The sequence below is a fragment of the Manis pentadactyla genome, chromosome 1, assembly GCF_030020395.1.
Source record: "Manis pentadactyla isolate mManPen7 chromosome 1, mManPen7.hap1, whole genome shotgun sequence".
In the NCBI taxonomy this organism is placed as follows: domain Eukaryota; kingdom Metazoa; phylum Chordata; class Mammalia; order Pholidota; family Manidae; genus Manis; species Manis pentadactyla.
In genome coordinates this window covers 169,918,877-169,943,103 of record NC_080019.1, presented here as the reverse complement: position 1 = coordinate 169,943,103, position 24,227 = coordinate 169,918,877, and the positions used below count along the sequence as shown (strand labels likewise).

Below are 24,227 nucleotides of genomic sequence, written 5' to 3'. Positions count from 1 at the left end.
GCCCTTCTGTTTCATTGTATTAAATATATCATGCCATTCTCTTCTGGCCTGTAGGGTTTCTGTTGAGAAATCTGACGTTAGCCTGATGGGTTTCCCTTTATAGGTGACCTTTTTCTCTCTAGCTGCCTTTAACACTCTTTCCTTGTCCTTGATCTTTGCCATTTTAATTATTATGTGTCTTGGTGTTGCCCTTCTTGGATCCTTTCTGTTGGGGGTTCTGTGTATTTCCGTGGTCTGTTTGATTACTTCCTCCCCCAGTGTGGGGAAGTTTTCAGCAATTATTTCTTCTAAGATACTTTCCATCTCTTTGCCTCTCTCTTCTTCTTCTGGGACCCCTATAATACAGATATTGTTCCTTTTAGATTGGTCACACAGTTCTCTTAATATTGTTTCATTCCTGGAGATCCTTTTGTCTCTCTCTATGTCAGCTTCTATGCGTTCCTGTTCTCTGATTTCAATTCCATCAATGGCCTCTTGCATTCTATCCATTCTGCTTATAAACCCTTCCAGAGTTTGTTTCATTTCTGCGATCTCCTTTCTGGCATCTGTGATCTCTTTCCGGACTTCATCCCATTTCTCTTGCGTATTTCTCTGCATCTCTGTCAGCATGTTTATGATTCTTATTTTGAATTCTTTGTCAGGAAGACTGGTTAGGTCTGTCTCCTTCTCTGGTGTTGTCTCTGTGATCTTTGTCTGCCTGTAGCTTTGCCTTTTCATGGTGATAGGAATAGTCTGCAGAGCTGGGACGAGTGACGGCTGGAAGGACTTCCTTTCTTGTTGGTTTGTGGCCCTCCTCTCCTTGGAGAACAGCGGCCTCTAGTGGCTTGTGCTGCGCAGCTGCGCGCAGACAGGGTTTCTGCTTCCTGCCCGGCTGCTATGGAGTTAATCTCCGCTGTTGCTGTGGGCGTGGCCTGGCTCGGGCAGCTACTCCAAAGTGGTGGAGTCGCGTTGGAGCGGGAGCTGCTGGGAGGCTATTTATCTCCGTAAGGGGCCTCCCTGCTCCCTGCAGCCCAGGGGTTAGGGTGCCCAGAGATCCCGGATTCCCTACCTCTGGATTAAGTGACCCGCCCTGCCCCTTTAAGACTTCCAAAAAGCACCCGCCAAAACAAAACAACGACCACAAAAAAAAACAAGAAAAAAAATTTTTTTAATTAAAAAAAAAAAAATTTTTAATTAAAAAAAAAAGGTGGTCGTTCGTTTTTCTTTATTCTCCGGTGCCAGCCTCAGGCCTCTGCTCACCGGTCTTTCTGCCCTGTTTCCCTAGTATTGGGGTCCCTGTCCCTTTAAGACTTCCAAAAAGCGCTCGCCAAAACAAAGCAGCAAAAAAGCATAAAAAAAAAAATGGTCGCGCGCTTTTCTTATGTCCTCTGTCGCCCAGCCTCCAGTGCCTGCTCACTGTTCTTGCTGCCCTGTTTTCCTAGTATCGAGGGCCCTGCGCTCTGGCCCGGATGGCTGGGGCTGGGTGTTCGGCAGCCCTGGGCTCTGTCTCCCTCCCGCTCTGCCTGCTCTTCTCCCGCCGGGAGGTGGGGGGATGGGCGCTCGGCTCCCGCGGGGCCGGGGCTTGTATCTTACCCCCTTCGCGAGGCGCTGGGTTCTCTCAGGTGCGGATGTGGTCTGGATGTTGTCCTGTGTCCTCTGGTCTTTATTCTAGGAAGGGTTGTCTTTGTTATATTTTCATAGATATATGTTGTTTTGGGAGGAGATTTCCGCTGCTCTACTCACGCCGCCATCTTCCGCCCCTCCCCCATATTGTTTTCAAGTTTTTATTTTGACATATTTTTAGACATACAGGAAAGTTGCAAAAATAGTACACAGAATTCCTGAATACTTTTCACCTAACTCCCCCAAGTGTTAACATCTTAGGTAAGCATAGTGTAAGTATCACAACTAGGAAATTAATATTGGTACAATGACATTAATTAAACTATAGACCTTTTTAGAATGTCACCAGTTTTTCCACCAAGTCCTTTTTCTGTTCCAGGACTCAATCCATAATTCCAGGTTGCATTTAGTTGTCGTGTCTCCTTAGTCTCCTCCAGGTCTTGACAGCTCCTCGGTCTTTCCTTGTCTTTTATGACCTTAACATTCTCTAAGAGTAGTGGTCAGGTGTTTTGTAGAATGTCTCTCACTTTGGGTTTTCTGGCATTTTCTCCTGCTTAGATAGAGATTGTGCATTTTTTGGTAAGAATACTGCAGGAAGTGATGCTGTGCCCTTCTCAGTGTAGCACATCAGGGGTTACATAGTATTAATACGCTCGGTTTCTCCACCCTAAATTTACTATTTTTTTCCCTTTGGAATTCATAGAGGATATTGTAAAACTGTGCTTTTCCTTAAACTTTCACCTATTAATTTTAGCATGCACTGGTGGACTTATTGTATATTTATATATAATATCTTACAATAGTCGTTAATATGGTATTTGTTCAATAATTTTGCTTTCCTTTGTTTCTTCTCCATTTATTAGTTGAAATTCTTCTAGAAGGGAAAAACTGTCCCTTCTTTGCCATTTATTTATTCCCTTATTCAACCATTTATTTGTATCAATATGGGCTCATGATAGTTATTGTATTCTGTGGGTTAAAGTCTATTATTGTTGCTTATTTTGTTACTCAAATTGTTCTCATTTTGGCCCTTGAGAGACCTTTCAGGTTGGCTCCTTTGCCCTTTCAGTATTCTTTCATCCTTTCTTGAGCACTTCCTTTCTTTCTGGCACAAGATATTCCTGGCTCATCTTGTATTTTCCCTGACCTAGCCTTGGAATCAACCACTTCTACACAGAACCCTGGCTCCTTTTATTTGAGAATAGTATTTAAAAACCAAGATCTGGATACTAGGTGTTCTCATTGCTACTAATATGTCGTTTCTGGCTCCTCTCAGCCGACAGAGTTGGGAAATATATGTATGTGTACTAAACTAACTCTCACACACACATTATCTATCTGTGTACATATTAAAATAGATGAGTTCAAGTGGACACCTCCAGTTCCAGTGCACAGAGGCCATGCTCTCCTTCCCCTTCCTTACTCATAACTTATTTCTGTATCTATTTGTATATATAGGTATTAAAATGATCATGAGTTCATAATGATAACTTCAACTCTAATCCAGCACCACAGGTTTCAATATAGCCCTTCCTTCTAACTCTTTTCTTAAACCATGAGAAACTGGGAACACACTATCTAAAATTATTTACTTATTTTTAATCCTGCTACACTGTAAAAGTAGTTTAAGAATTGCTAACCTGTGCTGCCATGTAAACAAATTTTCCAATGAGAGTACAGTATTTGTATAGTTGTTTCCATGTTCAGCCTTATTCAGCCAAAATATTGTTACTTCCAGGTTAGTTCTATCCTTCCCCTTCAGTGTGATCATGTTATTCATTTGTGATATTGCTAGTGAACCTCTAATTTAGATTTCCCCAGTGTATGTGGGTGTAACTGCAACATGGGGAAAATTCCCCTCCCAGACTACTCAGTCTTTACTATAGACTAGGCTGGTAGTCTTCTTAAATGCCACCAGTTAGCAGGCCCTCTGGGCCCCTTATTCTGGTCTCCATCCATACTCCTAGCGTGCTTCTAAAGGGCCCTGCAGCTGTCCTTGGGTAATAAAACTTGGATGCTCAGCAGCCTAAACATGAACATAGGGTGAAAAGAGGAAATGCCTCACTGGCTTGTAGAGAGCGGCTACATAAAAGGAAGCTCTTGTCAGCACCCTCAAAATGGGTCACTGGCACAAACCCAACAGCAAGCTGTATAGTTTCTGCAGGAAGACTTTAAAGAATCTGTCATTAGGAGTTATTCTGCTTGAGGGTCCTTTACTTTCTATAATTATTTGTGCTTTGACCCTAGATTGTTTTTTTTCCCCAGTTTCTTAACATCACATTTAGGTCACATTGTTTAATAGGAGACTTCCTGGGAGAAACAGAGCAAGCTCTCTTATCAAGCTACAAGTTCAGGTTCAGTACTATGCATACATCTTTCCCACATATTTTACTGCCAGATCTCTTTGTTTTATCAAAAACATCTGTTTTTGTATATAGAACTTTCTACTTCCAGCCTATCCTATTTTCTCTTTGGTCTTGCAGTAAAATCTCTTGGGGAGATTCAGTAACCCACATGTCATTGTTAATTAGCAGAAACAATAAGGGATTAACTGTGAATCTGACAATCTTAATTCTCACCCTATTCTTAAATCCATTTTATGTTTCCTTATTAAGAAAGTCTGTGATTGTTCCTCCTTGTGAAAGTCTAAGAGAACAATGAGAGATGGGTTGAAACTAACCTAAATCTTAATCTGTGGAGGAAGGTTTTGATTTGCTTACTTGGTTGGGCTGTTCTGTTAGAAAGGTTAGTAATGGCCCACAGGAGTCATTGTCAGTGCTGTGTTTGTAGCATAGCACCTTCCAAAAGGCTACTCCAAACTTAAACAAAGGGAACATGGACATATATGGAAAAGAAGCCTGGATTTTTTTTCTAGCAAGATGATAAAAACTTCAGTTAAGTACCCTATTTATATAGTATGAGTCCTCCCCAAAGATCTTAGTTTTGACAAGATTGCCTGCACACCACTAAAGTAAAACCATTTTTGAGCTTAAACGTAGCAACCATCCTCTCAGCAATGTTGTCTTATGTTTGGGAAAAGAAATGAAGGAAAAGCCCCTTTGTAAACAAAGCTGCAGAGAAATGTCGGACACACACAAAGAATACTGGGATTCATGAAACTCTCTAAGCTTATTGCCAAGGGCAACGTGCGGTATACCTAAAATTAGGAGGAGTTTGAAACATTACTATATATTACTATGTACAGCTCACTTTGGAAAATTTTCAATTGAAGTTTTATTGGTACTGGTAAGGAAGTTGCTTATTTTGTTATATTTTTCCTTACTCTCACCCTACAAGTAACCTATTCTCATAGAAGGGGCAGTGAGTGCCAACTTACCAAAATATTGCACTGGCGTTGTGCTTTTCAGAATGCTGTGGAGCCTTTTCTGATCCAAGAGGTTCCAATTCATGTATGTGTGATTTTTTTTTTGTCTTTTGAAAAAAGTATAATTAAATTCTACTTTTAAAAAATTAACAAAAGAAGAGCTTTTGGCATAAATGGAGCCCAGTTTACAAAATTTTACACAGTAGAGTATCTTCTCCCTAAACACTAGGCATTGCAGGTGCATATTTCTGAGGCTCTAGAGAACCACATGGGTGAGGACCAGATGATGTCACATTACTGTCTTATTTACAGGCTGCCTGAGAGGTGAGCCCAGCGTTTGTCCAATGTGTTCTGAAGTAAGTCATACTTTGGTGTGGTTTGTGTGTCTGGCTGGGGGTGGCGGAGAATGTTCAGGCTGTGGGGATTGGGAGAGAGGGGACAGAAGGTCTAGGAGAAGAAAGAGGAAAGGAAAGAGGAGGTAATAGAGGAAGGTCTGTCTTCCCTAAAGACATGGGGTCATGAAAACTGGTCCAAGCTATGTTGAGAATGGAGCCCTATCCTAATGAAAAGTCAGGTTATAGGCTGTATTGTGGTCATTATTCTTTAGAAGATACCAAAGTATAATTCTGAAATTATACTACTTCTGGAGTGAAGCAGAATTAGATAATTACAGCAATATTATTGATTGAAACTTAGCAGAACGAAGAATTTACAAAATGTTCTTATGTTTGCAATACATATTGACACATTTATAGGCAAAATAACATACTATCTGATTTATTTTTAAATATTCCAGAAAACAAAAGTGGGTGGAAGAGAAATGAGACAAGATTAGTAAACTGTTGATAATTTTTGAAGCCAACTAAGGGGTCTATTCTTCTGTTCTACTTTTAGGTATGTTTGTTAAATTCCTGTAATAAGGGGTTTTGTTTTAAGTTTAAAACAGGAAGGAGAAAAAATTTATAGAAGTGAGCACCCCAATTTATAGAAGTGAGCACCCCACCTTCCAGGATCTAACAACAGTAGCTTTTTGTCTGTAGTCAATAGTAGCGTTTCTCACAGCAGTGTTTGTCAGAATTTAGGCCTTTGGGCTTTTCTGTGGAACCCAATAGCAAGTGCAGGTCTTAGCACTGTGTGCTGGGGACTGAATGCATTTTCCCTAATGTAATTCATTATAGGGGTATATATACTTTGGGGTAGGGGACACAATGATTTTGTCTCTTTTCGTTGGGACAAAGGAATCGAAATCAGGAGTAGGACGGGTCACAGGAACTTGGTTCTCCTTCCCACGGGCATTCATTTGGCCATAAAAAGATCCTCCGCTCCCGAAACCCCAGGCACTTCATAGGGTTTGTGGGGCCTTTTGCCTGATTGTAGTGGTCCCCAAAAGGAAGAGGGCAAATGCTTCCTTATCTGGCAATAGGGTGTCTATGCACAGGTCTTTTGGTCTGGGAGCAGCAAGAAGTCCTGGGATCATGTCGGGAGGGTAGTTGGTGCAAACATTCACGTCTTGGCCAACTCTACTTGACCACTAGTTGCAACCCAGTTAGTTCTATTCAGCAGAAATAAACTGTAAACTTGTTGACATTTTTGCCCTCCTTACAATTCATTGTTTATTTTTTCCATGACTGAGAATTTTGATGCAATTATCACTGAGCTTTCTGACAAAAGGAAAATAGCTGAGGCATTTTGATGAGTTATCTACTTCATTAATCAGAACAAGCATCTCTAGTGACAGGGTTAGAATTACAATGAAGATTAGATAGCAAATTGCTGTTCCACCTAACGTCAGTCATTCCCAGTGACAGCAGTGTGATTACACTTCAGGGAAAAGCTTTTCTTGCCAACAGAACGAGGGCAGCTCCAGTGCAGGTAATAAATTTAGCAGGGCGAGCTGTCATTTCTTCTCTTGAGTGGAATCCTTAACAACCAAATGATGTCTTGTGGAAGATTTTCAAAGGAAAAAATCATTTCACTTAAAAATTTTCTAAATTCCATTTTGTAGTATTTTATTTCAAAAATTATTGTAGATATATACTTAGGAACAGTTCTTCCCATAGTGATTTTCAGTATTTTATTTACCCTAATTACCAAGCCCTAATTATCACAACTATGATAAAGAGATGTAGAAGTTAGTAAAAGAATGCACAACTGTAGTTGACAATCTATCAGAAATAAAAACATGGTGCAGAAAGGTAAGAAATGGCGAAAGGTCAGACGAGTTGTCTGGCTAGTTAAAACATTAAGCTCTTGTGGCTTAAATAGAATGTATTCTCCTTGCAACACAGTTGTAGTTTTAAGTAATACTTCTTGTTTCAAAGAGCAAAGAGAGCACTGTTGTAGTCCCAGAGTGTAGAACTGAAGAGGAGATGAAGGCTTGGGGGCAGCAGAGACTCAGTGGCTGGTGGATGGGGACAGGGGTGTAATAGAAAGAATAAAAAATCATGACTATGCAAGTTCTCCACTTCTTTTCCCTCCTAAATTGAAGCAGAGTGTAGCAGCTTCTCTCAGAGAAGTCAGGAATGAGAGTATTTTCCTATCCCAAATATTTTCCTCCAAGCACCTTTATGGGACTCCTGTTTGCTTGAATAATATTTGCTGTGAATCAGAAATAACTAAGTGACTATTCTTGATTCATATTTTGTTTTTTTGTTTGTTTTAATGGAATTGCACTTTGAGTTGGCAGGAAAAAAGCCCATAGCAAGTCGATTTCAAGAAATCAGTTGTATGAGTCTGTCACTTTGCTGGAAGTCATTAACTTTTGTGAAGTAAAACTGAATTGCAGACCTTTAAAACCGATCATTTTGCTCTCAAAGTCTAAACATTTTAGAGAAATACATTGACTAGCATTTATAAACTAGATTCCCCTCTTAATTCAGATATGTTCTAGCTCTGCTTTTCTGTGGCAGTAAGTTATGTATGGAGTTTTTTCTCTTCCAGTGTAAAAACAGCAAAGAACTGCCCTTCCTTTCCAGGGGAGAATTTTTGCCTAATGGGTTGGGTCATTAGGATGCCAGAATGTTCTGTTTTAGCCTTCAGTGTACCGCTTTGTGAATTTAGTCATTAACCCTTCTCTGCCTCAAGTTTAGCTTTGTAAGGTAGATCATGATGGTATCTGCAACTTTCTGTTTTGTAATGATGGTCTATAAATTAATAAAATAGGACAGTTACCCCTTGAATAACGTGAGGATTAGGGATGCCAATTTCCGTACTGTTGAAAATCTGCATAGAACTTTTGACTATCCAAAGCTTAAGTACCAATAACCTACTACTGACTGGAAGTCTCGCCAATAACATAAATAGTTGATTAACACAAATTTTGTATGTTGTATGCATTATACTGTATTCTTTCAGTAAAATAATCTAGAGAAAAGAAAATGTTCTTTCGAATTGCTGCAGATCTCCAGAAAGTTTTCCAGGATGGTATTTGCAAAAAATCTTTGTTTAAGGGGACCCATGAAGTTCAAACCCATGTTGTTCAAGGTCAACTGTACATGTAAGGTACTTTGAACTTTACAGAGAAGGAATGTAGAAATCCAAACAGTATTAATAGTGTTGTTGCCAAGATGAATTATGTTTGTACTACATCATAAGAAATATTTTAAGAGTTAAAATTACAGATAGTTATAGACTATTTCATCAAGTCATTCAAGAGGAATCTCTTAAATGAATCTGATAAAGAGACACAACATATTTTCACTTGATTATGGCACATAAGTTAATGCTATATTTTTTTCATGCTGTATTTTGTGGGCTAGTTAAGCAAATAATAGTGCAAAGACAATGCCCCCTTAACCTGGCAGCTAGCTGTGTCTTTTCCTTGTTATGACCAAATGCATATCCTATATTCAGCAAATTTCCCTCTCTATCTGTCTTTTTCTCCCTATTTCCTTCCCTCTCTACCTCCTTCCCTTCCTTCTTTCCAGGGGATTTAAGTTGAAGGTCTAGAAATGTACCCTCATTAGACATAATGGAGAGGTTATGAGTACATTTTAAATTTTGCCGTGGTTTCTCCTGGTGAGAAGTTATAATAAAGAAGATTTTTTAGTTTTTCTAAATGGGAATTTACCTGTATTCTTATGTAGAAATCATTTCTAGCCAAATGGACTATTTTTAAGAATTCTAACATATGTTCCCTTATGATATTGGTTTTTTAATTTATATATCCTCTCACCCTAAAACCTCGCAGAAATAGAGATTTTACCTTAAATAATTTCATTCATAGTCCTCAAATTCACACACAGTGGTGGCTACTTACTAAGTGCTGAACTAGATAAAGATTAAGTATTTTCATAGAAACAGGAAATACTGCTGTCCCTGGTAAGCCTACCCAAGTCCTTGAAGCTGGTCATCACGCGTCCCTGTACCTCCCACAGAGTCACTACCTGTGAGGTTACTTTCTGTTTTAGTGTTACCCACACACTTGGTTCCACCCTCAGATTTGCCATTACTGTTCATGGGACCGAGTCCCTTCCTTCTGGAGGCTTGCAATCTAGTGGAAACCATAAACCGGTGATTTTTAATACAGTGTGGTGAGTGTTTTGACTGAAGAAAGCAGAAGTCGCTCTGTGATCAGAGTGGAAGGGCACTTAGATTTGGGAAGAGTGGTTGGTAATAGGGTTCCTGAGAGAGATGACTTATGAAGTAGTCAGACACAGAGAGGGCAGGAAAGAAGGATGGAATAATTAGTGTGAACACAGTTAGGAAGGTGTGAAACAGTACAGCTGATGTAAGGCCAAGAGCTGAATGTTATGTGATTTAGTGGGAACACAAAGTTTGTTGTGAGAATGGATATAGCAAGGACTAGGTCTCCGATTTTCATGGATAAGGATTATGAGTAAAGTACTTCTGTGGGGACATCCTTAGGGTCAGTAGACCTTGTCCAATGAGTTGTCAGATGTATATACAGTGTTCACCCCTTACCCGCGGCTTCACTTTCCATGGTTTCAGTTATCTGCAGTCTGGGAGCAGCTGATCCTAGGTCATTAGGAGCATAACACTGTCACAGTGCCTGTATCATTCACCTCACTCCTCATATAAACATTTTATCATTTCATATCATCACAAGAAGGATGAATATAGTACAATTAGTTATTTAGCAAAAGAGACCACTTCATGTAACTTTTATTACAGTGTATTGTTATATTCTATTTTATTATTAGTCATTGTTGTTAATACCTTACTGAATTAATTTATAAACTAAACTTTCTCCTAGTTATGTATGTGTAGGAGAGAATACATAGTATATGTGGGGTTTGGTATTATTTAGTTCCAGGCATCCCCTGGGGGTCTTGGAACGTGGATAAGGGGGGGGCTTCTGCAGTGGAAGACTGTATCCTGAGCATCTAGTGTCCCTGGGCCTGCTCACCACGCCCTGATGCAGTCAGTGTAGCCCAGCTGAAGACAGCTTAGCTGCCTTGTTCCCAGAGACCACAGACCCCATTCCATCCTCATGGGATCACCATGTTTTTTGGTGCAGAACATCAGCAGTGTCACTAACAGGAATGAATTAAATCATTGGTCTTTAAAAATCTGAGACAGCCTGGCCGGGGACAGTCTATTGGAAGCGTGTCTTTCAAACCTCTCAATCCCCTCGCCTCAGGTCTTAGATGTAACTGTTACTCCAGCTCCCCTTGGGATTGGTGCGTTCCCATGAGAATTAAGTGTTTTAGTTAAGTCATGAGGCTGAGAGTGCATCAGTTGCATTACTTGAATATTTCTTGTCATTGTTAGTGTAAAGCAGCTGTGCTTTGTTTCCCTCTGGTCAAGACAACAGTTCCTAGAATTGTTTGAAAAAGTATGAGGGGGAAGTCTGAGGAGAAGGCTCTGTCAATGTTATACATTAGAAACAGAAGTGCTGATCAGTGGTGGTTTTCTAAATGTTTCCATTGCAGTGTCAAAAACGGTATTTCTCTGCCTGGCACAAGCTGATTCTTGATCATAGGATTAAGCTGGGGAAAGCTGGGACCCTGTCTGACTGGAAGTTTCAACTGAAGGTCCTGCGGGCTTGGAGAGACTACACAAGATCCCAGAAGTTGGCGCGGGAGACTCAAGCCATGGAAGATGAGCTTCGGGAAGAAAACAGGTACTATTATTTGTGCCATGAAAAACCTTTTAGTATGTTCATCTAGAACATCTTTCCTCCTGAAGAGTGCAGAAATAAAACCTAAAAGTGATGTTCACTGGAATCGTGTCATCTGCTTATAAAATGTGGTAATCACTGTTTTTCTGTGTTATATCCTAAACTAGAAAAATCTAAGTATAAATTATAAGCAAAAAAAATTATTTGATTAAAATATACTAGTGTACATGCTTTCCTTTTTCAAAGGACAAGTATTATGCTTTTCCCTTGTCCTGTAATGTAGTAGCATTGCACCTTGGGCCTCCTTGCAGTTCAGAAGTTAGAGCTTGGATTTTATGCCAGTAATTTTCATTTATAGAAATCAATGTCTGCACATAGAATGTTAATTAAGGACACAGGGAATGTTCTTTTGGGAGGGCAGACCTGCCAAGAGTGATTCCTTCTACTTTCCCATCTTTTGTTCCACACCTTATTTAGAGGTTTTTGACACCTTTGTATCAGTTCCCTCTTACACTTATGAATGACAAATTTCTTTAAATAAAACCTTTGTTCCATCATCTTAAAAATTAAATGCATTTTCTTCTTTTCCAAGTTCAACTTTGCATTTTTAAACCAAAATCTAAGATGTAGAAGGAACCATTTGGGGGAGGAAGATTATGTTTTTATATGCAATCACTTATCTACCAGCAACTGTTATTCATTCAGGGTGAAAAATTGAATGAATTGTATGTGAAAGCATTGTTATGTAGAAAGGAATGGTGGCCCCTGGAGTTGTGCAACTCTCTGAGAGCATCAGGCCCTGAAGATGATAAATAGAAGCCTGACTCATAGTTTTGTGGGGAAGACATGATTTAGAAACAGTACAGGTGTTGGTGAGCATTATAAACCACATAATGCATCCCCTTCTGCTGCTGAGCCCTTAGCAGAAGTATTGCAGGGATTGAGGGGCTCCTACAGAAAAAAAAAGCTTTATCAAGAAGATGGGTCTTGAGCTGGCCCTGCACCATAAGTAGGGTGTTCCTAGGTGGAGGTGTGGAGATCAGGTAATGGAATGAAGTGTAGCCATCCAGATTGGTGGGAGGTCCTCGAGCATATGGTTATCAGTACACCAACTTGTGAAAGGCCTCAAATGCCAAGACAATGAGTTTAGGTGTTCATTGGTAAATAAAGGTGAATTGAATTTTTTAAGGTTTTTAAGCAGGAGAATGACCCAATTTCCCTTTCTTACAGTATGCTGGGGGAAATCTTCAGTGAAAAAAAAAGGTCAACATAGAAAACTCACCTGTAATTTGTTTCTGAATTCTCAGGACCTAGCAACTGAGAAAGAATTGGGGTGATAGCTTACTGAGAAAGGGATAGTTAGCGGGGTATTGGATAAAGAACGGAAACTGGGGTGTTGCAAAGGGAAGGCAACATGAGTGAAGGCATAAAGGGAGTGGAATCTGAGGTGTTAAGTTAAAAGTGGCCTATGAAATTTACATGCCCAAAGAAACTTGTAGAAGAAAATTCTGAAGAACTTGAGATTTTGTTCCAATTAAACTGTTTAAATATAAAATTACTAAATGGGGATTTCATAATAGCATGATGTGCCAATTTTTTTTTAAAGATCTCAGAACTTTTTGTCTCATATCTGTGAATTATTTTCAGGTGTCTATTTTTAAATGTTCAGAATGGGTGCTACATTTTTTTTGAACTGCCAGTGTTAGGAAATATTTAACTTATAATAATTTTTTTACTATAAAACTTTAGAGCAAAAAATTGTAGAGCAGGAAGTATCATCTCTTCTGGCTCCTTACCTTACAGATGATAAAAGTAAGGCCCAGAAAGTGTGAATGACTGTCAAGGTCACAGAGTTAAGAGTAACTAGTCCAGGACTAGAGCCTGTTTATTTTTATTTTTAGATACCTTTTCTTATACCACACTGCCCTCCCTCCCTTCCTTCTCTCCCTCTCTCTTTCTTCTATTTTTATCTTTTTTCTCTAATAGTAGTTACAGTTATGGTGTTACAAAATTTAAATACAATGTTGTAATACAATTTAACATTAACAAACATTCCCAAACCTTGAGGATTAAAAATTCTGGTGCACACACTAAGTTAGACCCTTTGACGTGGTGGTATTATAAATTCGAACTGGAACTTTAATTTCCTTAGCTTGTTCACTTTTGAAAGTTGGCCCCAGTCCTAGGTTTTCCATTGCTACTCTGTCCCTTCCTCCTTAACTGTGTGGCCAGCCCTAGACAAAATCTGGAAGAAGCAGGGTTTGTTTTCACCAGGCCTTTTTGCACCTAGCTTCCCTGATTTCTCAGTTCTTCCCTGGGAGCACCTCTGTCCTTCCTTTATTAATCAAATCACCTTCATTCTTGCACCAGGGCTCTGGGCCTTTCCCGGAACATGCTTTTCTCTCTTCCCTTTGTCCCTCAAGCCCCTCATACATTTTTTTCTGTAATCCTCAGTTGATGTTATCCATCCCAGGAAACTTACTATACTTTATCAGGTATTGTCTAGAAACAGACCCCATCTGGCAAATGGGATGGAGGTTAGTGTGGCAGGCCGGTGACTGCCCTTGAACCATGGCATGCATCTGTTCACTCGTTCATTCAGTCATTTGATAGAAGGTATGCATTCATTTAACTGGCTTTACCATGCTTAACTGGGTACTAAGACTCTCTCCTAAGTACCAGGAGGTGGGACTGAAAAAAAGTGTTAAACACGCTTGCCTTCTAAGAGTTTGCAATCTAAGTGAAATTAAAAATTTACCTAAATGCTAAAAATAATTGCAACAGAAGGCACCATAAGATAAATACTTGGGAGTGACATAGACTTGGCTGATGTGCAGTATACACCCCTGAGGAGCTTTTTAAAAATAACAATTCATGAGCCCCATCTTCTGAGACAGACAGAATGTGGCTAAGTATAGGAAGGCATTTTTCAGTTTGGGGAAAAACTTATAAACCAGCATATAGGCAGCGTGTATTGTCTGTTTCCAGACAATGCCTGTTAAAGTATAGTAAGTTTCCTGGGATGGATAAACCAGAACAGGCTGGGGTGAACCTACCGAGCCAACCTAAAGGCAGGGGTGAGGGTGGGGAGGCTGAATTGAAAATAGAGTGTCAGATACCCCATTGTCAGCCCTCCTCATTTCAACATTGCTTGGGGCAGTCGTTTATGGAACACCTCTGTTAATCATGTGCAATCGATTGCCCATGCATCCTTGCTCACCTTGGTATCCAGGTGAGAGGCCAGAAACTGCACGTCATCTGCAGCTGGATGATAAATAAATGACAGAGCTCCCAAATCCTTGTAACTTGCAGGGTGAGAAGAATGTCTTTTGTTCTAATGAGGCAACTCTGGGTGGCCTCCTGGATGAGGGCGGTCACTAGAAAGACCAAGCCATAAGAAGAAGCTTGGCATTTTCAGTCCCACCCTCCATTCTCTTGGGAAGAGAGTAGGGCTGAAAGTGGAGTTATGAGCAGTCATGCCTACATGATGAAGTCTTTATAAAATCCCCAAAGCACAGGGTTTGGGGAGCTTCATGGGCAAACATATCCCCACTGCGAGGGTCATGCACTCCCAACTCTGTGGGGACAGAAGCTACTGTGCTTAGGACCTTGTAGGACCTATGTACTCTTCATCCAGCTGTTCATCTGTATCTTTTATCATATCCTTTGATAAACTGCTAAACATTAAGTATTTCCCTGAGTTTTGTGAGCCACTTGAGAAAATCAGTTGAAACCAAGGAAGGGGTTATTGGGACCTCTGCTCTATAGCCATTTAGTCCTAGAAGCACCGGTGAGAGCTGGGCTTGCAACTGTCATCTGAAGTTGGGGGTGAATGGTAGCCCCGTGGGACTGAGCCCTGAACCTGTAGGATCTGATGCTCTCTCTGGGTAGATAGTGTCAAAATTGAGCTGAGTTCTTAGACACCTTGCTGGTGTGGAGAATTGATTTTGGTGCGGGGAGAAATCTCCACACATTTGGTGGCCAGAAGTGTCAGATGTTGGGAGAAACCTCCACATATTTGGTGACCTGAAACTTTCTTATATGAAAGAAAACTGAGTTTTTCCATCATATTAGGTCTTTAGAAACAGCCTTTTTCTGCATGCAGTTATATAATTATGATGATCATTGTATATACTCTTGCCAGATATTCCCTGATTTGAGCTTGGAAGCATATGGGGACAGGATGTCTTCCATAAGGGAACTGTCTTTCATTTTTTCATTATCTAGAGACTGTGTCTGAAACTATTCCTTTAGGTTAGCATACCCAAGTAAATTGGATCTGATTGAGTTTTGAAGAAATTTGAGTCATTTTTCACTTCCAGAAATACTTACATTTTTAGTGTCATAAGGTATAGGAGTTGGCTTCTCTGGAATATTATCCCTCTGCTGAAGTGAACTTGAAGAAAACAGGTGTAGAGCCAGTCCTATCTCGGGATCCCTAGCTTCTGCATGTCCATCCTTCCACTTCAACCCACAAACATTGATATCTTAAATAGATTTTCAGATCCCCTACGTGACCATTATAGAGTGGGCTCTAAGCACTATAGTGAACATTTTTTTTTACCCATTTTCTTACTGTTTAGTCTCTCTGTTATACTTATAGAAATATTTTTCTCTTTGCCTTTTCATAGTGTCCAAATAATCTCTTCTCTAACAGTCAAAAGGCCATGCTGCTTTTGGCTGTTTATGCTGTAAAAACATGAGACTAACACATCAGGTAAATTTCACAATCCCCCTTTCTGAGCAGATTGATGTGAATGTATATCTCCTGTGAAAATTTATGACTTTCACTTACTTAAGTGCTATAGGCTTTCTGTTTCACTACTGATATATTTTGAGCTTTGTCCTTACCTGTGTTGCTACCTGATTTATGTCTTTATTTCTTCTAAAGTTTGTATTTCAAAGTTATCCAACCTCACATACTTTATTTCCTTCAAAGTAAAATACTATAAATGTTTATCACTATCTATGTTGTACTTTTATTACCATAACTGTCAATCAGTTAGTCGCCAAATATTTATTGAATATATGTACTAGAAAGAAGCAACTAAAATGAAATACGCTGTTGGCAGATTGAACATTAGTGTTTATTCTGAAATTCACTATTTCAGTTGGCTCTGCTCTAATTGGTTGTTTCATCCAACTCGTTTGACATAGGTTAAATTTTGTGATCCTAAAGTAGTCTTTTTCAAACTAAGAGTTTTAACCCATTAATGAGTCCTTAAATCAGGCTCAAGATGGCTGTATTTTTTTAAACAAATAGATTAGCTTAGAACATCTTAAAGTGCATCTCTGGTAGTAAGGGTAAGTGTTTAGAGAAACTTTTGTTTCAGTTGTGCACACTTTTGTTCTCCTACACACACACTGGTATATTGAATCACAGTATTAACATGTTTTTCTTATGGTAGGTGGCAGTCAAAAAAAGGTTTAAAAGTCATGTAAGCATTTAAGAACTGTAGAAATGTTCTCCTGACTCACTGACTTAAGAACTTTGATTATTTTCATATGACACCAAAAAATCATGAGTAGAGTTAAGCATTAAGTGTGTTTAAAAGAAACAATGCAAATAGCGTTATAGAGAACATGTGAGTCACCTTTACAAGGTAGAATCAAGTGTCTAAACAGTATTAGATTTTAAACCTCACAACTGACCCCTGAATATGACATAATAAATTCCAAACTCTGCAGGTCACATCCTATAATCCACTTACAGACAGAGCTCAGAGACCTCTATGCTTGAATTCTCAACTGGCTGTCACAAAAGTGTCTCCTAATAGAGATTCCCTTTGAGAAGTGAAGATAGCCAGCATCTCCCAAGTCCACACAGTCATGTCCCTAACTTAGTAAAGTTCCCAAGAATCGAAGGGAGCTCTTCCTTAGGAAAAGAGTGAGCCAGACCCCTACTGGATTATGAATGAGTTCTCTGAGAGCAAGGGCCTTGTCCTTGCCTTGCACGTGTTCCTAGTGTTTAGCAAGTATCTGCACAAAGTGCTCCTTCATTCATTCAGTTAAGGGTTTGGTAAATGAGTTCTTTTTAGAGATCCTTTCCCTGATCAAGTGCTTTCACAAGATCCATTGTCACAGTTTCATGTTGACTTTTTTAAGTCTTATACTTTAAAATTATTGACAATTCACTTGTTAAATTTTGTTCCATTTCCTTTCTTCCAAAACTGTCTTCTTTATTAGATTTCCAAGCATAGCTGAAATTTCCATCATTCATCTTTTACAAAGTATTATTTATATGCCTGTTCTTTCACTTTTTTCCCTCTAAAAACTCCACGAAACAATTTTGCAGTCATTAAAAATATATATAATGTCTTTGTGACTTGATGGAACAGAGCAGTCACTCTTTCTTCTGAAGCACTGTTTTGAGGTGCCAACACCTTCTATGAGCAAACCCTCGGCACCAGGGAGTTTATACAGCCATTCCACTTAGCTTAAAATAAGCTGGAGATAAGATGGAGCATTTCTGGGACTCCTTTGGATTTGTGTTTCATTTACATTATCAACTAACAAGCTGTAAATGGCTTCTTTTTTTAATGGAAGTACTTCGTTACTTAGGAAGCAACAAGTGGCCACAGAGTATAACCGGAAACAAGTTCTCCGACACTGCTTTACAGAATGGCAGCACTGGCATGGTGCAGAGATCCTGAAGAGAGAGCTGGCTTTAGCAAAGGAGGAAACTAGGAAGAAAATGAACGAGCTGCTGAAGGCAGCATCACTAGGGAAACTCGGTACAAGAGAGCCATCAGGCACTGGTCTCGTTGAGGAGGCAGCAGCCACAGTGGATCCCTGTATAAGAAATGGAGAGGTAATGTTTTTCCTTTGCTGGCACTTCCTACTTGCACTGAGCTTTGCCCTTGTACAGCCTGGGGATATGTTAACCATTGTCTATTTGCCTTGCCTACATTGTCTAAAAGATGAAAGTTGCTACAGTGCACAAAGGCTGTCTTTCAGTCTCTCTTTATTTTCTTCAAATGAATCTTCTTTTTATAATCACATATAAACTTTGGTATAGTAGTTGAAACTTGGTAGGGACATGATATAGGGAGATAATTTAAAACTAAGTGAAAGACTCCTTTAGAAACAGATTTATAAGACATTGTTTACAACTCTTGAACTCTTACTTGATTATCATACATTTCCCTTCTAAGTGAGTGTGTGAAATGTATATGAGGGGAATTTTAAAGTTTTTCTAATAAGAAAAATCATGTGTTAATTATAGTAATTTGGTAGGAAAAATGACAGGAAAAAGAAAAATATGCTGTAATTCCATCATCTGGAGAGAACCGACAATAAGATGTTGAAGTATAGCTGTATAGTTTTTCCTCTATTAGGCATATGCAAATTTTTCTCTTTAATATTTAGCTTTTAATTTTCTTTAATCAAGTCATTGAGATATTTAGACTGCCATAAAATAGGAAAAGGAAGGCTGTTTGCTTCTTAATAATATAATTCTGCTTTTCTAAATTTTTTTTTTGCATTTTCACAATATAACATAAGATTTTCTGTGTCACTAAATCTACTTCTGAAACGGTAATTCTCAACTGAGAGTATACCACAGAATCAAACCTACTCAATTAGAATGTCTGGGTGTGGGGTACCTGTATTTTTTTGAAGTTCAACAGGTGAACCTAATGAATACCCCCTAGTTTAGGACTCCCATTCCGTGCCATCATTTTATAACGGCTGCACGTATCATGAACCATCAGCTAGAATCTGTTTACCTCCTTCTGGATTGCTGGACATTTGTTTCCAATTTGCCACTATTGTAAACAATGCTTCAGCGAATATCCTTGTAGCTCAATCTTTGCACACATCCACAAAGCTTTACTTAGGATAAATAACTGAAAATAAAATGCACATTTAAAGACTGTTACCAGGTTGCCCTTCCAGAAACGTCATACCAAAAAAATGCCTGTATTCCTGCCTGATAACGTATTTTTCATTTTTGCCAACTTGACAGATAAAATATTTTGATATTATTGTTTCAACTTGCATTATTTTGATTACTAGTGAGGTTAAACATTTGTTTTCCATTTACATACATACATATGTATATGAAAATGGATATAGATATTTAGTGATTTGTCTTTTCATGCCCTTGTCCATTTTTCTACATTATTATATATATTTTTTCTCATAGGCGCTCTTTATATTTTTAAGACTGTTAATGCTTTATTATTATAAACTTTGCAAATAATGTTTTCATTTTGTCATTTGTCTTTTTGGTTTATTTATGGTTAAGTTCTTATAAAGTCAATCCTGTCAGTTTTTTCCTTCATAATTGCACTTGTGATATTTGAAAAGCCCTTTGGAGAGGTCTTTACCCACTCCCTTCTGTTCCAGATCCCTCTGCCCATCCATATAATGCTAAGTACTTAACTCAGACGTGTGAGGTTAAACTGGGCACGGGAAGGTCCCCAGCTTTGCTTTTTACCCTTATTTCTGCTAGCAAGTAGCTTGATTTTAATTTAGGTTTAGTCTCTCAGCAAAGGGGGTGTCTTGCCAGTGGGTTTCAGCCTCCAGCAAGTTCGCTATGGATTCGGTGTGACCAAAGAAATGACTGTAGAATGTTTCTTTGGGGTGAAAGGGTTTATTACCTAGCTTGTTCTCCCAGCATAGGTCGAGCACTAGCATCTCTGCCTGTGCCCAGAGCACTGGGCTGAGCTCTCTATACAGTGCAATAATAGCTGATGGCCTATGGGTGTGGAAGCAGTAGCCTAGCAACAGGCCAGTTATATCATCAAGTGGCTTAAGTTCAATGAAGATCCTGGCCATAGGAACCCCAGCTTCCCCACACTCCACCCCTCCAGGATTCTCACCTTACAATCTACACACTTTCAATCTTCCTCAATGGTCCCTGTGCGAGAAAGCTGGAGCACTATAACCAGATTCCACAACAGCAACAGAGGATAACAACAACTTAGAGGTAATAACAAAAATTAAGATACAACAAGATTTTGATACAGGTAACAAAAATTATAATAATCCTCAAGCCAGAGGAGGTTCCCAATCCACAAAGACCTTAGGGGTGATAAGACACGTTTTATGACAACAACATAGGCATATCTTGCCCATCAGGTAGAATGCATGCAAGAGAGTAGTCCTGTGATAGGACTGTAGCAGGAAGGGGGTCCTGTCCTGGTCTAGTATACCATACTTTTACTCCTCTCCCCGTGGGGGTTACTGAAGGGTCTATATATAGTGCTACTGGAGGTGCATGCACTGGCCATAATGATAAAACAAAACTCCCTGGTAAGATGCTCCTACCTTCTGGCCGTTCAGGATATATTATACTACTGAGATCTTTGGAGGCCACTCTGCTGGTATTCCAGGAATACACAGGAGGCCAGCTTCCAGGCTTTGTCCCCAAGGTGCCAGGAGAGCCAGCCATTGTTGGTCCATGTGTCAAAAGGTCTAAGGCCACATCCATTCAATGGAGTCTCCGGGGTTCAGTGCAGTTGGTGCTGGCAGCAAGATACTATTCTGGTGGCCGAACCTCGGCTTAAGTGATCTTCCTTGGTTTGTACTTGCAGTTGTTTAGGGGAAGCAGCCATATGTGTTAACATGTCTAAGGAGTTCAGGGCTTCCTTTCTGGGTCTCTCATTAAAATGCCATAGCATGGTCCATAAGCAGATTGACCATACCGTAGACTGTTGGTATTAGTCACCTGCTGAGGCACAGGCAAAGCTATTGGCAGGTGCCTAGCATGTCCCCTCAGAACTGATTTCACCACACGAACTCTCAGTCTGAACTCACCTGCAGTGGTCTGCAACCACAGACCCTGCAGTATATCAATCCTCAAAATATACTCAGGGATAGGAGATATATACACAGTATACACTTTGGGGGATAGGTGCCCTATTCCCAAAGGGATTTGAGGTTATTTCACTCTGATAGCCTTACCCCCATATCCATCTATGATAGTGGGGGTTCTGGGGAACCGGTCAGGTGAATCAGTGAACATCAGCCCCAGTGTCCACCAGCTAGGACACATTGTATGTTCACTGGGGACCAATGGATAGCTATTTCAACATGTGGCCTCCAGTCTCCCCCTGGTCCCTCAGGGCAAGTACGACCTTCCCCTCAGTTGAACTGTGTTCCCTGATCATCTTCCTGTGTGGGCTCAAGGGAGGTTGGCCCGCTCTCCAGCAGGAAGTCTTGCAAACACACAGGCCGGACTCATGGCTCTGTCTCTGACCTCTGCATCTTTGATCTTAATGGCTGTAACTGCTGCTCTGGTTTCAGTTGTTACCATAGCTCCAGTAAGATCCTATTTTGCTTCCTGTCTAATTTCTTTTATTTATTCATTGATATTTATTTTTTATTTATTTATTTATTTTACTATGGTATCATTAATATACAATCACATGAGCAACATTGTAGTTACTAAACTCCCCCCATTATCAATTCCCCACCACATACCTCATTATAGACACTGTCCAATAGCATAGCAAGATGCTGTAGAGTCACCACTTGTCTTCTCTGTACTATACTGCCTTACCCATTCCCCACCCCTAAATTATGTGTGCTAAGCATAATGCCCCTTAATCCCCTTATCCATCCCTTCCCACCCACCCTCCTCAGTCCCTGTCCCTTTGGTAACTGTAAGTCCATTCTTGGGTTTTGTGAGTCTGCTACAGGTTTGTTCCTTCAGTTTTGCTTTGCTATTATTATATTACACAGATGAGTGAAATCATTTGGTACTTGTCTTACTCCACCAGGCTTATTTCACTGAGCATAATACCCTCTAGCTCCAACCATGTTGTTGCAAATGGTAGGATTTGTTTTCTTCTTATGGCTGAATAATATTCCATTGGAAATGTGCCACATATTCTTTATCCATTCATCTGTTGATGGACACTTAGGTTGCTTCCATTTCTTGGCTATTATAAATAGTGCTGCAATAAACATAGGGGTGCGTATGTCTTTTTGAATCTGGACTCCTGAATTCTTAGGGTAAATTCCTAGGAGTGGAATTCCTGGGTCAAATGGTATTTCTATTTTGAGTTTTTTGAGGAACCTTCATACTGCTTTCCACATGGTTGAACTAGTTTACATTCCCACCAGCAGTGTAGGAGGGTTCCCCTTTCTCCACATCTGTGCCAGCATTTGTTGTTTGTCTTTTGTATGTTGGCCATCCTAACAGGTGTGAAGTGATATCACATTGTGGTTTTAAATTGCATTTCTCTGATGATTAATGATATGGAGCAACTTTTCATGTGCCTGTTGGTCTGAATTTCCTCTTTAGAGAAGTGTCTGCTCATATCCTCCACCCATTTTTTAATTGGATTTTTTGCTTTTTGATTGATGGAGCGTATGAGCTCTTTATATACTTTGGATGTCAACCCCTTATCAGATGTCATTTATGAATATATTCTCCCATACTGTACAATGCTCTTTTGTTCTACTGATGGTGTCCTTTGCTGTACAGCTTTTTAGTTTGATATAGTCCCACTTGTCAATTTTAGCTTTTGTTTCCCTTACCCAGGGAGATATGCTCATGAAAAAGTTGCTCATGATTATATTCAAGAGAGTTTTGCTTATGTTTTCTTCTAAGAGTTATATGGTTTCCTGACTTACATTTAGGTCTTTGATCCATTTCGAGCTTACTTTTGTGTATGGAGTTAGTAATCCAGTTGCATTCTCTTACATGTAGCTGCCCAGTTTTGCCAATAGGGGAGGTTGTCACTTCCCCATTGTATATCCGTGGTACCTTTATCATATATTAATTGACCATATATGCTTTGGTTAATTTCTGGACTCTCTCTTCTGTTCCATTGGTCTCTGGGTCTGTTCTTGTGACAGTACCAAATTGTCTTGATTACAGCAGCTTTGTAGTATAGCTTGAAATTGGGGAGTGTAATCCCCCCAGCGTTATTCTTCCTTCTCAGGATTACTTTATTCAGGGTCTTTTGTGCTTCCATATGAATTTTAGAACTATTTGTTCCAGTTTGTTGAAGAATCTGTTGGAATTTTGATAGGGATTGCATTGAATCTGTAGATTGCGTTAGGCAGGATGGCCATTCTAACAATATTAATTCTGCCTACCCAAGAGGATGGGATGAATTTCCATTTATTAGTGTCCTCTTTAATTTCTCTCAAGAGTGTCTTGTAATTTTCAGGGTATAGGTCTTTCACTTCCTTGGTTAGGTTTATTCCTAGGTATTTTATTCTTTTTGATGCAGTCGTGAAGGGACTTGTTTTCCTGATTTCTCTTTCTGCTAGTTCATCGTTAGTGTATAGGAATGCAACAGAATTCTGTGTATCCTGCAACTTTGCTGAATTCAGATATTAGTTCTAGTAGTTTTGAAGTGGATTCTTTAGGATTTTTTATGTACACTATCATGTCATCTGCAAACAGTGACAGTTTAACTCTTCTTTACCACTCTGGATGCCTTTTATTTCTTTGTGTTACCTGATTGCCAAGGCTAGGACCTCCAGTACTATGTTGAATAAAAGTGGGCATCACTTGTCTTGTTACCGATCTCAGGGGAAAAACTTTCAGCTTCTCACTGTTGAGTATGATGTTGGCTGTGGGTTTGTCATATATGGCCTTTATTATGTTGAGTTGCTTGCCCTCTATACCCATTTTGTTGAGAGTTTTTATCATGAATGGATGTTGAATTTTGTTGAATGCTTTTTCAGCATCTATGGAGATAATGATGTGGTTTTTGTCCTTTTTGTTGATGTGGTGGATGATGTTGATGGATTTCCAAATATACCATCCTTGTATCCCTGAGATGAATCCCACTTGATCATGGTGTATGATCCTCTTGATGTATTTTTGAATTTAATTTGCTAATATTTTATTCAGTATTTTTGCATCTATGTTCATCAGGGATATTGGTCTGTAGTTTTCTTTTTTTGTGGTGTCTTTGCCTGGTTTTGGTATTAAGAGTGATGCTGGTTTCATAGAATGAGGTTAGAAGTATTCCATCCTCTCCTATTTTTTGGAAAATTTTAAGGAGAATGGGTATTATGTCTTCTCTAAATGTCTGATAAAATTCAGCGATGAATCCATCTGGTCCAGGGGTTTTCTTTTTGGGTAGTTTTTTGATTACCAATTCAATTTCATTGTTGATAATTGGTCTGTTTAGATTTTCTGATTCTTCCTGGGTCAGTCCTGGAAGGTTGTATTTTTCTAGAAAGTTGTCCATTTCGTCTAAGTTATCCAGTTTGTTAGCAAATAGATTTTCATAGTATTCTCTAATA

General features: G+C 39.4%; 1 protein-coding gene across 1 annotated transcript in view; it reads left to right on the top strand.

Moving 5' to 3' along the window:
- The window catches only part of CCDC191 (coiled-coil domain containing 191), a 115,387-nt gene that overhangs the window by 40,924 nt on the left and 50,236 nt on the right, over nt 1-24,227 (top strand). The window contains exons 8-9 of the mRNA XM_036883499.2: nt 10,822-11,012; nt 17,571-17,820. Coding sequence (XP_036739394.2) covers nt 10,822-11,012; nt 17,571-17,820 — 441 coding nt within the window. The remainder of the gene's footprint in view (nt 1-10,821; nt 11,013-17,570; nt 17,821-24,227) is intronic.